Source organism: Mirounga leonina, unplaced genomic scaffold, assembly GCF_011800145.1.
Source record: "Mirounga leonina isolate KUSES-001 unplaced genomic scaffold, KU_Mleo_1.0 Mir_125, whole genome shotgun sequence".
In the NCBI taxonomy this organism is placed as follows: Eukaryota; Metazoa; Chordata; class Mammalia; order Carnivora; family Phocidae; genus Mirounga; species Mirounga leonina.
The window spans coordinates 79,939,557-79,953,507 of record NW_023270305.1 but is presented as its reverse complement, the minus strand read 5'-3'; the positions used below and the strand labels follow the sequence as shown (position 1 = coordinate 79,953,507).

The 13,951-nt window shown below is 52.3% G+C and overlaps 1 protein-coding gene across 2 annotated transcripts in view; it reads right to left on the bottom strand.

Annotated features, from left to right (window-relative positions):
- The window catches only part of SH3RF3 (SH3 domain containing ring finger 3), a 407,247-nt gene that overhangs the window by 133,869 nt on the left and 259,427 nt on the right, over positions 1–13,951 (bottom strand). For both annotated transcript variants that reach the window (XM_035001930.1, XM_035001931.1), the window contains exon 4: positions 2,070–2,423. In XM_035001930.1, coding sequence (XP_034857821.1) covers positions 2,070–2,423 — 354 coding nt within the window. The remainder of the gene's footprint in view (positions 1–2,069; positions 2,424–13,951) is intronic.

Below are 13,951 nucleotides of genomic sequence, written 5' to 3'. Positions count from 1 at the left end.
CTTGCAGATGGGACACAGCTGGAGCTGCTCACCCAAAGCCTGGCTGCGAGCAGGGACACGGGCCCAGCCGCCCCGTCTGCCTCCAGTGAGCTGCTCTTCCAGAGCCCACAGGCCCACTGCCACAAACTTCCTAGACAACACCGTGCAGTGTTCAACCAGGCTTCAGTAACTGCCAGTGACAACAGCTGTCCTTGTTCTCCAGAAGAAAACGCGCTGGGACCCCTGACCGAAAGACCCCTGACCCCTTTGCTCCTGTGGCCCAAGAAGCCGTGGGTATGCAGGTCAGGGCTGCACACATGCAGGCAGAACTGGCCTGCACTCATGATGACCGGCTTTGTTCATCTGACAGGGGCTAAGAGTTCACCGTGTCAGTGAAGACAGTCTGTGCCACAGCCTGGGTACACATATTGAGTCTGGAGGGGTCTGGGCGGGGGGAGCTGATGAGACACCTGCTGGGGCCAGCATTGCTCCACGCATGCCCTGGGCACCAAGAAGCCCAGGCGCTCCTGCTCTGCCAGCCTGGAGCCCATCCCCTGAGGTCAGCTTGGCACGTGGGGGCCCCCGTTTGTGGATGGAGACATGCCTGCAATGATGCTGGATTTCTCCAGGTTCAGGATCACAAAGCCCAAGTCTGTCCCCAAGCACAGCACTCTGGGACTGAGTCCCCTCCCAGCGTGCCTGGCATGGCAGGAAGGAGGATTGACACGGCACTGTGGCCACCTCCAGGACCTGTACCTGGCCCATGGCAGCAGCCCCAGGTGGTCTTCAGGTGGCCCAGAGGATGGGCGTCCCAGTGTGACATGCGAGGCCCACAAAGCTGTGCCAAGCCAGGCAAGCGGCCGGTGGGTGGCAGAGCTGGGAGTTGGTTTCTGGGTGCATTTGACCGTGGACAGCATGCTGGTGCCTGCAGGTCACGGCGTGTGGCAGCTCACCCTTATGCCACCTATTATGTGTCCCAATAATGAAGTTAACTTGGGACGGGAGATAGGTGAAAACTGCTTTGCTTGACCTCTCACCCTTTTCAATGACCCTCACGAAAGTCTAGAGCCTGGCCACAATTTTCATTTCAAGTGTAACTGCTAGAAAATGGGACCCAGGGTCCCAGTCCTCTCTAGCAATAAACTAATTCAGCACTTAAGTCCTTGTGGAACAAAGTCGGGCACAAATTAAAAAAAAAAAAATCTGTTCCCTTCCTATGCTAGGGCCTGTCTACAGTTGACCCAGACTGCAGAGCCTGGGAACTTTGCCTCTGTTCCCTTAACTCAGGAGCAGTGGACAGGAGGGCTGAAAGCAGGTGAGGACAAGGGAGAGGCAGAGAGAACATGAGAGCTTGCATGCGCACGTGTGGAGCCCACATTATGGGGTAGGAGGAAAGGGCAAGAGGGCTCTGCTAATGTCCATTCAGAACTTCCACTGAACCCTGGGAAGCCTGAGCCTTGGACTTGTTACCCACGAATTACAGGACATAGTATGAGGGCTGTGGATCACACACTAGCCACCTTTGGCTGCTGGACTGAGAATAAGGTCCCTCCCCTTTCCTTTATCTTCCTAGTGGAATGGAACCAGTGCTATGTCTAGAAATAGAAGGTATCTGGAAAAATAATAATCAAAGTCCCAAACAAGTTCATTCCGGTTCTGAGCTCTTGTTGAAAGGAAACAAGATTAGCAAGTGTTAAGAGATGCTAAAAATATACTAGTGCTAAAAACAAACTACACCCAGACTTTCTGCAAGACACGATCTGATGCACTGAACACGCACTGAGGAAGGAGAACTTTCCAAATAAGAGCCAATGTTATTCAAAGGCTGTGTCATGGGCCATTGAGAAGCACCTCACACACCACCTAGATACCTTTGAACACCGAGTACCACTCACATGTTTGTTCTGGCAGTGACAAGACCAAGGCTTAGGGGGTCCCTGAGGCCAGGCAGGGAGAAGGAAGTCACGGTGGCCCCAAAGGGCACTGCTGCCCCATGGCCTTCCTCATGCAAGTTTGGGGACAGGATGCTGAACACACAGCTGAGGATGGGGCTCCCAGAGGCCTCCCTGTCCACACCCCGAGGATGTTACCTGGGCAGGAGCACTGCAGGACAGATGAGCCAGGTCTGCGATTCTGGCTGCGGCCCGGGGATCGCTGGAGCTGATCAAGACGGGAGCGCTGATTTCCATGGAGTGCCTGTGGCTTGTGGCTTGGGAGGACTTGTGTGTCACACTGAGCGCGGTGAAGGAGTGGCGCTTCTTGGCATTCTTCTTGCTGTCCACACGCCGCTGAAAGGCACTGACCGCCCCCGTGCTGCTTAATGTGGGTCCTGGGGGCACACTGGATGCCGCGCCAGGGTCAGAGGGCAAGGGGGCGTGGCAGCCAGACGCAGCCGCTGGGCATGGCTTGTCCATCTCAATGAGCTGCTTGGCTGAGTCGTTGAGCTAGGTGAGAAAGGCAGAGGAAGGCCTTGTTAAATAGAGGTCACAGGCTCCAGCCTGCTCCCTGTGCTCACAGCCTGCGTCCCCTGTTAAACCCGACAACGTGTTCATGGTCCCGCAGATCCTCCCAACGGGGCCTCCCTGTGAATGGCGCCAGGCCCAGACACAGCAGAGGCTGCGGTGACATCTGTAGATTTTACTGAAATGGTCTCCAGGGCAGCTGTTTTTGTCTGTCCCAGGGTATCCCCAATCCCTTCCTGGGGTGCCCGTTTCTGGGGTATGAGGTGCAGACCTGCAGAGGGCATGGGACAGAAGGAGGCGGCAGGAACGCCCAGCCGTGGGCCCGCACTCGCCACGGTGACAGGCCCTGGCTTGCCTGGCACAGTTCTGGCCACGCTGGCAGGAAAAAGCAAGGCACGTGACCAGAATGCCCTTTCTGTCCCCTGGCGGGGACCATCCAACCTCCTGAGCAAGAAGCATGGATGCATCCCAGGTATGGACGGCGCCCCACGCACCCCCCTGCCTCACGCGCTGGCAGAACGCAGCCTTCCCCACACCTAGGCCGCTTCAGAGGGAGAGTCCTCGGCTGCTGGCAGAGCCCCCTGCCTGAGGGGTCAGGGGAGAAGCAGAACTCGGGGCCCTCCTGGGATGTGCGCACACCTGCAAACCAGCTGGGGACAGAGAGGAAGCCAAATCTCAGACCCTGAAGTGCCCAGAGCTCAGGGCTGAGGGCAAGGCACAGTCCAAGGCACCGGTTTAGGGAAGGGGTGAGTAGGCAGAGAACCCTGCGGGTGGTTTGAAGCCCTCCTGGAAACGGGAGCCAGCTGTGGATGGGCAGGTCACCTGGTGCGGGAGCCACACCCATGTCCTCAGCTGAGCCGGGGAATGTGGGTTGGAGCTGTGGGCGGGAGGGGGGCGGGCAAGCCAGGAAGGGCCACGTCCCCACCTGCAGGGGAGTCTGGATTAGGAAATGTCCCTCAGGCCTGGGACGGCAGAGGAAAAACCCCAGGTTCTCACGCAGCATACACTACTAGGGCTTGCAGCTGGTGGCATCTTGATGAGTTAATGAAAATAATAATAAAAAAGGGCCCCTCTGAATTTAAGCAGTGAGAGCGGGAGAGGCTTCATCTGCACAATGCCGAGTGGATCAGACGCGCAGCGGTGCTGGCTGTCCAGCCGCCCACACACAGCCCAGGCGAGGCCACCGCGCTGTCACCATTTCCATTACAAATACCTGCCTTTCCGAGGGAGGTTTTGAAAAACTCACTGTGGGCCCCAAAATGTGTGATCTAAATCCAGGATTATTGCCTTTGAAACGTTTCTTCCAACCAGGCTCAGCTGTTTTGCTCTATTTTATGACTGTATTCCTTTGCTTCCTCAGCAGTGCTAGCTTGCAAGCAGACCAGCGGCTGTTGCCTCTCGTGGCCCTCCGTGGGGTGCTGCGAACACCCCAGGGCTGGCCTCCTGGAGCCCAGTGTTTGGCACCCATGCCACAGGGCCAAGAGGAACACAGAGAAGCAGGAAGCAACGGGGACAATGCCCTTCATTTACGGGCATCGGAGCACAGACTCCGTACTTTCTGCCATGTGCCTCCATGTGGAACATTATTACACAGACACGATGGCACCAACAGTGCCCAAGGCTGGGCGAAAACAACTCCGCTCTTCCCCAAAGCAGCCAACCTGGAGTATGAGGCACCGACAGAGCACTTCTGGAACACACGGAGCCCTGATCTGAGCCACTGCCACAGCAGCCACGGGCCCCACCGCAGCTCACCAACTGGCACGTGGCTCACCCCACACCGCTCAGTCCTCCACACAGCTCCCCGGCAGGCTGCTCATGGCCAACCACGCTGCCTCCTCCTTGATGGAGACCAGGGTGTGGGGGAAGCCCGCCTTTCTCCGCCATACCCATGGGCACTGAGAGGGACAGCCAATGAATGTCCATGAAAGATCGGTGTCTTAGCAAGCTGCGGGAGCCAGGAGGGCTGCTTCCAAGGGGTGACTCTCTGCACGTCCATCAGTGGCCTTAGAGTCCCTGACATCTCTGCAGGAGGCAAGGGACATACCAAGGAAAGACCCTCCCAATAGAGAGAGAGTTCAGTTTTATTTTCTTTACTGAACCTTTGCTTTGTGACAAGCAGCTTCTTGTTGGAGCTGTATATACATGGGATTAGCCAGTGATTTGCCACCCTCAGGTGGACAGCCCCGCCCAGGCTTCGAGCAATGCCCTGGCCCCAAACAGACCGTGGGCCTGCAGAGTCCATGCTGATTGCTGCAACTCTGTGGCTGGGTCCCTGAAGTGACACTCAGTGTTGTGGGGAGCTGCCATCATCTTCCCGGCAAGCTCCGATTAGCCACGTTGCATGACGCTCAGGGCTGGGCCTGGCAGCTAGTGCTGCCAGTGCCATCCCAGTCCACATGGCCCATGACTGCAGGACACCCTCACCCACCAGCATCTGCCCGAGACAGCAGCTCCTGACTCACACCCCTCAGGTGCAGCCACGATTGCCCATTTCCTCATACTCCAAATGGGGGCAGTGTCGGCTTGCCTGCCTGCAGCCATCCACACTGCAGGAAAACCAGATGGCTCTGCTCTCCCGCAGGCTGCAGCCCCGCCTTGTTGGCCTGGGGGAGCCTGGCCAGTTAGCCTTGGGGTCCTGGGGGGAGGGCCGAGGAGGCAGGGAACGTTGAAGTCAGCCCTCTTGTTCCTCCCACAAGCAGAACATTCTGTGAGTGGCTGCTGACTGCCAGCTATGAAGGGTGGTATGTGGTGGGGAGAATGAGTGCTTCCTGGCATTCTGCCCCAGGATTCTCCCTGCTCCCCACCAAGATGCCTGTCCAGCAATGAAAGAGCTCGGCTTCTCCCTCTGAATGTGGCTGGTCACCTAATCTGTTTCTCCACCCCACACCTAGGCATAGACGGCAACCCCCCACACACAACTGGTGATTAACTAGTGCACCCAATAACTCCCATTTTGACTGTTTTTGGACGGCAATAGAAGACATTTCCAACTTCCATACAAAATGGAAACAAAGTAGTGACACCAACATTACGTCTTGCTGGGTTTGTTCATGGATCCCGAGGACAGTCATTGGCCTGCTCCCTCCCACTCTGCGGGAAGCCCGCTGCTGCAGCCAGCCCCAAATCCAAACACTCAACCGCCACACACATATCCTCTTCCTCGGGTCCGGTGTTGCGGGTGGGACAGTACCGGTCAGTCATGGTCGCACCCTAGTCAGGGACTGTGTGTCTGCCCCTGGCTCAGGACCCTCTTCCCAGGACTCTGCCTCACCAACTTCATCAGCTCAGATGTGATCTTCCTCCACACCACTCTTCCCTCCAGCCACAGAAACATCTGGAAATGGAAGACCTGAAGGGTTTCTTCTTTCCATTGTTCAAACAGTTCCATATGAAGTCATCTTAGAGTTATTGGTGGCATCCTAGCTGCATGTGAATTTGGGGACCAGGTTAAATAAAGAAGACTCTCACCGCAGGCTCACATGGGCCCTGAGGGCCCCTTGGTGAGCTTGAGGCTAGCAAGGGATTTGGGCACTTGGCCCAGGAAAGTGCTAGAGCTGGGGGCCTGGGCAGAGCACGGTTACCCAGAAATCACCAGTTCTGGTCAAGAGGACTTTAAACTGAAGGTAATGTGGGAGGGAATTTTTAAAGAAAGAATAAGATTGGAAAACCAGGCATACAAGCTGATATCAGATATAACATGCAAGAAAGGACAATGGGTTGAGGGGTGCCCTGCAGTTCTCAAGCAAAATAACAGGGAAGCCCCTCCATCCTAACCCCGAGGTAGGGAGTACAGCCTCAACACATCCGCACCCCGGAGTGATGGGCTGGTGACGGAGACCGGAGGGAGGGAAGTATGTCTTCCCTTTCTGGGAAATCCAGGAAGCCAAAGAGGGGAGCGTGCTGGAAGCCAGATGTCAATTTAAAATGAAGGCAACCAACGGGTACACGTGTACAGCAAATACTTGCTGAGCACCTGCCATGTCCCGGGCTCTGCTCTAGGTGCCGGGGGTGCTGAGGTGAACAACAGGGGATGCTCGAATAAAGCTTATACTTCCCTGTGGGGGTGAACTACTTAGGGAGCTTTGTAAAGATGCAGATTTTGGCTCAGTAGGTCTGGGATGGCACCCAAGTTTCTTCATGTCTACAAACTCCCAGGAGATACCACTATTGCTCGAGCCAGACCCTCTTTGACTAGAACATGGACGGCTTTGCAACCTCGGCTTCACAAGGAGATGCTCTCCCCACAGAATAGCCACATAACCAGAGACAGCTGCTTTTGTTGGCATTTGCCTTTAATGCACGGCTCCCACCGCAGGTGGGCTCAGTAGAGCACAGGTCACCATGCCTGGTAGTTGGCCTATTATTCCGGAGAGCTTCACAAACTCAGGAGTGGATAAAGAGTGGCCTTTACCTGCCTCAAACTTTTTTTTTATTTAAGATTTTATTTATTTATTTGACAGAGACACAGCTAGAGAGGGAACACAAGCAGGGGGAGTGGGAGAGGGAGAAGCAGGCTCCCCGCTGAGCAGGGAGCCTGATGAGGGACTCGATCCCAGGACCCTGGTACCATGACCTGAACCGAAGGCAGATGCTTAACGACTGAGCCACCCAGGTGCGCCCGCTGTGTCAAACTTTTGTCAGGAAAAATCTCAGGAGCCTCCCGCTTCACCGAGGTGGGCAGGCACAGATGGCTGACTGCATTTTGATCTGTGCCTCTTATTTGTAAAACACTCCCTTCTTTACGAGACTAGATCATCAGCAGGGGCAAGTGAGAACAGAATGATTTACTTTCAGCTCTGGCACCCCTCACCCTCCTCCTTGAAGGCTGTATCTAGAAACACAGCTCGGGCCTTCAATGAGAAAGGCTCCCAAAATGAGGGCTCTTGACCACTGACTGAGCAGGTCAAAGCAAGTGGCCTAGTGACAACCACCAGCCAAGCACAACAGAGACCCACCTTCATCACCACCAGGCTTGTCTGACCCTTATATCGACCATCCAAGGTCAACACGGCCATTTTACAGAGGAGAAAACTGAGGCTCAGAGGTAAAGTGTAAGCGTCTTGTTCCACATCACACAGTTAAAAGGTGGCACGATGGTGACTGCTCACACCCTTTCTACCACGGCTCACTGGGTGTATCATTCACTTTTTACTGCAGAGCGTGGGGATGCTTTTCTGTTCTTGCTCCATCTTTGGGTTAAAAAATTATTATAGTCACTGAGGTATATCTATGCTTTTGGCAATTAGAGGGGGTTGGGTTCATATTAGAGATTCAAACGTGGGCCTTTAAAAACCAGACCTTTTTTAGGAGTGTGAACATTATGTCAGGCAAATGCTCACCCTGGGAGGACCCCAGTTGCAGTTACCAAGGGTGGGAGGCTCTTTCTGTTCCTTTCCTTTTCATTTGAAATGGGTGGTGACCTCACAGGCCTGTTAACAATGCCAAACTTTTTTTTTTTACTGGAATGTCGAACTCTAGACATTTGTAGACTCACATGCTAACCCTCTGGACTGACATTCTCCCACTCATGGAACAAATATTTGTTGTGCACCTGCTATGGGAGAGGCTTTCTTATCTCTGAAGGGGTCCCATCTCAGAACTAAACATTGTATGAGGTGGTGGGCACATAGTGGTGTAATGGAAGCCCTCATCCCTGGCTCTCCCACACCCACCCAGCGCAGGGCCGCTACTTCTCTTCCATTCTGTTCTCCCCGCATTCCCTTCTCAAGGTGACTGGATTGGACAGGTGAGGCTGTAGTGGCCAAAGTGGACTGGTGAACTGAAGCAATTATTCAGATAATTGAGGTTTAAAACAAGAAATATCCAGCTAAGTGTAGACCTGAAATGCACAGAGAATTGCTTAATCTTAATACATACAAAGACTGAGTGCAGGCAAGGATTTTGGATGAGATGATCCTAAGAATTAATGTGCAGGGTAGGGAATGGTACTCATTTCAACATCCCATTATCGCAGACTGGACAAAGCCCCAACTCTGTCGGATGCCAGGGCACTTCCCATGAGGGGTGGACTGCACCACTGGCCCGGTCCCCAGACAAGCTTGTAGAGCGGGGCTGTTTCACACACCTCCACGGTGCTGGCGGCTCAGGGCGGGGCAGCGGGCTCCCAAGCTGTCCTGAGACAGAAGGGCAGTGTGTCCCTCCTTGGGGAGTGGGTCCCTCCACGGCAATCAGAAACTACACACCGCACTCCCTGTCCCTCAGCCTCTGCTTGAAGTTGTCGCCCCTTCCTTCTCGGGCACTCACCCCAATTACCATGGGGAATGAGACGGCCCCTTCTTTGAATTCAGCCTCTTAATAGTGGGTTGTGTTCCCTGCCTGTGCCAGCAATCACACTCTCGGTGCAGTATCAAAACCCACAAAAAGGAAGATTCCAAAAAGAGTCTGATACAAATTAAAATAAGCAAACAAAACTTCACTCATTTGTAAGAATGTGTGAAACTCAGAAAAAGGCTCATAAGCAGCAAAGAGTTATGGTTAGCACCTTAGCAGGGTGTGTCTTGTAAGCAAAGGGACCATTGATTGGAAGTTTTGAGATGAGTATAAGGACGCTGTCATAATTTTGCCTGAAGATAAAACTTAGAAGGAAAAAAAAAATGGTTGTTTTTCCACAAGGAAAGGAACACAAAGGCACGGTTTATTCTCCATTTTCTGTAAGAACCCCCGAGGGGACATCTCTCTGCCTGGAAGGTGGCAGGAGGTCAGACTGTCCCAACAGGGGGACGGACGTATGGCCCCCTCAGAGGTGCCCCAGCCCTGGAGAGTGCCCTGCCTGGGCTGTGCTTGCACATGCATTTCTGATCATCTTAGACGAGCACCGGAGGAAACGATCTCACAGAAGTCAAAGATCTTAGGTAGCTGGGAAAGGAGGAGGAGGGAACCAGAGATGTGGCTGGCACAGAATTCAGTTCAGAAGGCAGGTGGCAGCTTCCCTGCTGCTCCCAGGGCCAGGCCAGCAGGGTGACCCAGTCCAGGGCCCTGCAACCTTTACCCCAGCAGTAAAGCACTGCGGGGCATACAGCTCCAGTAAGTTACATATATTTTCTAGTGTACCACTATATTATATACATCAGAAAACACACACATAAGAGAAATTGAAACTTACAAGTCAAAAAAAAAATAATAAATTTGAAGAAAGTTCTAACAATTTCCTTTCTTTACTCACAGAGCTTTGTGCACCCTATTTTGGTGTGGGGTTTTTTTGGTTTTTGGCTTTGGTTTTTTAAAAAGATTTTATTTATTTATTTGAGAGAGAGAGAGAGACCACAAATGGGGTGGGGAGGAGCAGAGGGAGAGGGAGAAGCAGACTCCCTGCCGAGCACAGAGCCGGATGTGGGACTCGATCCCAGGATCCCGGGATCAAGACCCGAGCCTAAGGCAGACGTTTAACCTACTGAGCCACCCAGGCGTCCCATCATGCACCCTACTTTGAAGATCTCTAGCCAAGAGTAGTCGTTTTCAAACTGTCAATTTAGTGGGTCCTGACCAGTACTTTTTAAAAAATGAACCAGATTAATAAGAGAAAATACAGAATGCATCACATGTGCTAAGGGTAAAAGTAGTAGTTCCAGGACACGTTGGTTTAGTTTCATATACATACTGGTGTGTACCCTAGGTCAGGATGCAACATGCATTTCTCATCCTGAGTCACAATCTAAAAAAGGCTGAAAGCCATTGTCATCAAGGGGGAAAGAGAGACATTTCCCTGCCAAGAAATAAAGTCCTCTTTCCCCCGTCTGCTTGGGTTAAATGTGTGGTGCCGTTGGGCGCCTGGGTGACTCAGTCAGTTAAGTGTCTGACTTTGGCTCAGATCATGATCTTAGGGTCCAGGGATTGAGCCCTATGTCGGGCTCCCTGCCCAGCGCAGAGTCTGCTTGTCCCTCTCCCTCTCCCCCTGCTGCTCTCTCCATGTCTCTCTCAAATAAATAAATGAATAAATAAATAAATAAGTAAATAAATAAATAAAATCTTTTTTAAAAAATGCGTGGTGCGCTGCCTGGGCCTGTGGCCTGGTGCTCTCAATGAACAGCCAAACAGCCTATCTGGAGACACCCGGGGCCTCACAGTCTCCCTGCCGAAGACACAGTTTTGGAAACACTTCTTACCTCTGAATGCATCCAGCCCTTTCTCGTCCCCTCTGGTGACACACATCCTTGAACATATGCACGAGCTATGCTCAGGTTAAGGCCACAAGGGAGACACTCATGGCCCCATCTGTCCTCACAGACCCTGGGTGCCTGTGCATCTGCAGTCAGGCCCTGTCCCACATGGAGCATCTCTGGGACCAACTCCCGAGAGTGGTGAACAGAACTTATGTGGCCAAGAGACCCGGGATGCTGCCCACGGCAAGCTCCCAGTGTGGCAAGGGACAGAGAAATGCTTATGGAACACTAGCCAGGCCGTCACTGAATTGTTCTGCTGTGGCCTTAACACTCTAAGTGCTACTTCCTCACCACTTAATCATAAACAGCCGGCAACCACTTATAGAGCCTGCAGATAGCATGCATCTCCTCCCTTGTCCTCTCTGTCTCTGTCTCTCTCTTTTGAGATCTCAGGGCAACCTCTGTAGCAACACCATCAAGATCTCAGAGCTGATAGGGGCGCCTGGGTGGCTCAGTCATTAGGCGTCTGCCTTCGGCTCAGGTCATGATCCCAGGGTCCTGGGATCGAGCCGCGCATCAGGCTCCCTGCTCCGCAGGAAGCCTGCTTCTCCCTCTCCCACTCCCCCTGCTTGTGTTCCCTCTCTCGCTGTCTCTCTCTCTGTCAAATAAATAAAATCTTTAAAAAAAAAAAAAGATCTCAGAGCTGATAGAGTTTTGAAATTTAGAGCCTACTTCTTACTCTTGTAAATAATCATCTCACTTCACAGAAGGTTAATGAGCTTCGTGCTGGGCATGCAGTAGATGCTCAACAAATACCTAGTCAATGAACGGATGCAGCCAATATGTGTGTGTGTATGGAATAACATCTACTCATTGAGTATGATCTAAATAGCAGGTTCATGCTTTGACCTGTGTGCTTATCAACCCCCCTGGGAGCTGAAATTCACCCCTTGCCTTGCAGATGCCCACCCGCCGGCTAAGAGAAGCAGGCACGTTGGAGCTGGCCCTCCAGACCTTGGCCTGAGCCTCGGGTCTGAGCTCCCAGTGAGAGCCCACTCCATTCAGAATCAGTCACTCAGCGGCACCGGCTGTCACGTGTGAGCTGCACACGGCAACACGTGGCTGGGGAAGCTTTTTCACAGAAAGAACTTTCCTTAGGGATATATTCCATGGTCACAAAAGGGGTGAAAGGGTGCACCTGGGTGGCTCAGTCATTAAGCGTCTGCCTTCGGCTCAGGTCATGATCCTGGGGTCCTGGGATCGAGCGCCGTATCAGGCTCCCTGCTCGGCGGGAAGCCTGCTTCTCCCTCTCCCACTCCCCCTGCTTGTGTTCCCTCTCACTGTCTCTCCCTCTCTGTCAAATAAATAAAAAAATAAATAAAATCTTTAAAAAAATTAAAAAAAACAGAAGGGGTGTAAGAATATTCGGAGTTCATAAATGCAAACCTAATGGAAGATCTATTAGAGAAAGACTGGGCTAAGTGAGGAAGGAACTTAATTTCAATGGTTATGGACAGGAGCCAAAAGTGATACAAGTATTTCAAGGTAAGGGGGAGGCACAGGCGGGAACAAGAACACACGTGTGCATGCGTGCGTGCATGTGCTGTGTGCACACGGCCTCGAGCCAGTGCTCAGGCCATGGAGATTTCAGGCCAAATGGCCTGGGTCAACAGGCAGCGGGGTCTTGCCCAGGTGGACCGGCTGGGGAAGGGAAAATCCCTAAACCACCTGGGTTTGGCGCTCCAGAAGCAGAGGATCTGATTACCGAGCACACATGTATTAGATACCTGCTGTATGCCAGGGGTTTTGCTTGGCGCTGAAGGTACATCAGTGAAAAAAACAAAACCCCTGCCTTCATGGAGACCCAGCCAATAAACAAATATGTAAAGATATTCAATATGTCAGATGGTGAGAAGTATATGGAGAAAGAAATATGAGAGAAGGAGTGCTGGGAGGGGGCAGGATGCATGGTTACAGGGGGTGGCGTGGAAAGGCCTCTCTGAGAGAACACCTGAAGGAGGGAACCTGTTGACACCTGAGGGAAATGTGATGGGAGTGAGGACCGCAAGTGCAAAGGCCCTGGGGTGGGAGTGGGACTGGCAAGTCTGAGGAGGAAGAAGGAAGCCAGGGTGGCTGGAGCAGACTTGTGGGTAGAAATAAGGTCAGAGGTGACACGGATCAATGGAGCAGCCTTGTCTTTCCCCTGAGTGAGACAGGAGGTCTAAAGCAGCAGAGAGAGATCAGCTATGGATGCGGCAGGATCCCCTGCTACTGTGCTGACAGCAGACCATAGGGCCCAAGGGCTCTGAAGCTATTGCAACAATGCTACTGGAAAAGTCTCACAATTTAATGATTTACTGATGCAGCACAATCCCATATTTGTTCACAATATATGTAAATTTATACATAGAAAAGAATAAAAGAAATAAAACAATATGCTAACAACATTTCATTTCATATTTTTCCTACACGCATATTTATATTTACTGGTAGGATTATAGGCGATTTTAATTTCTTTGTTTGCATTTTTCTGAATTTCCCTGTTTTGAACAATAGCCTGGTGTTATTTTTACAATCACAAAGTTATTAAAAACAAAACAAAAGGGCAGATTAGGCTGGGATATCGAGATTTCCTGAGTTGTGGCACTGACATATTTTTTTCCATTTTGTAAGAAATGTGTGAGGTGCCGTAAAAGACTTTGGTATTTTTTAGTCTAGTCTGACGTTTCAGGGAAGGTCTAGCAAAGGTTCCCTCCGCCAGGTGGCTTGGTTTCTGGCCTTGGCTGAGTGGTGGTGTTTTGATGTGGGAGCACAGACCGGGCTGTCACACTCCAGAGCCCTCAGGGAGCTTCTCCTGGCACTGTGCTCCCATGGGGGGCTCAGAGAGCTCAGAAGGGGGAAAGAAATCCGGGCCAAAATGGAAGGAAAATGGAAGCCCAGAGAGGTTAAGCAGAGGACAGAGCAGGGGCCAGCAAACCTGGCCTGCAGGCCGAGTCTGGCCTGATGCTTGGCACTGTGTGTAGTTTGGGGACACGGCCACACCAGCTTACCTGTCATTTATGACTGCTTCTATCTTACAAATCAGAGTTGAAAAAACAACTGTGGCAAGCCTGCTTGGCCTCCGCTCCTGTCCCCTCCCCATCTGACTGCTGGGAGGGAAGGCACGGCACAGCATTTGTTAACTTTTTATATCAGACACAGAAGTAGAAGGATGCAGCCCCATCATCCAGCTTCAGTAACCACACCATTCTGCTGTTCCTGTGCCATGGGCTGTCTGCCCTCCTCCACTGATTTCCTGGAGGATTTTAAAGCAACCTGCAGGAACCACATAATTTCACCTGTGACTACAGCTCAGTGTGCATCTCTAGTGGACAGAGATGTCCCCTG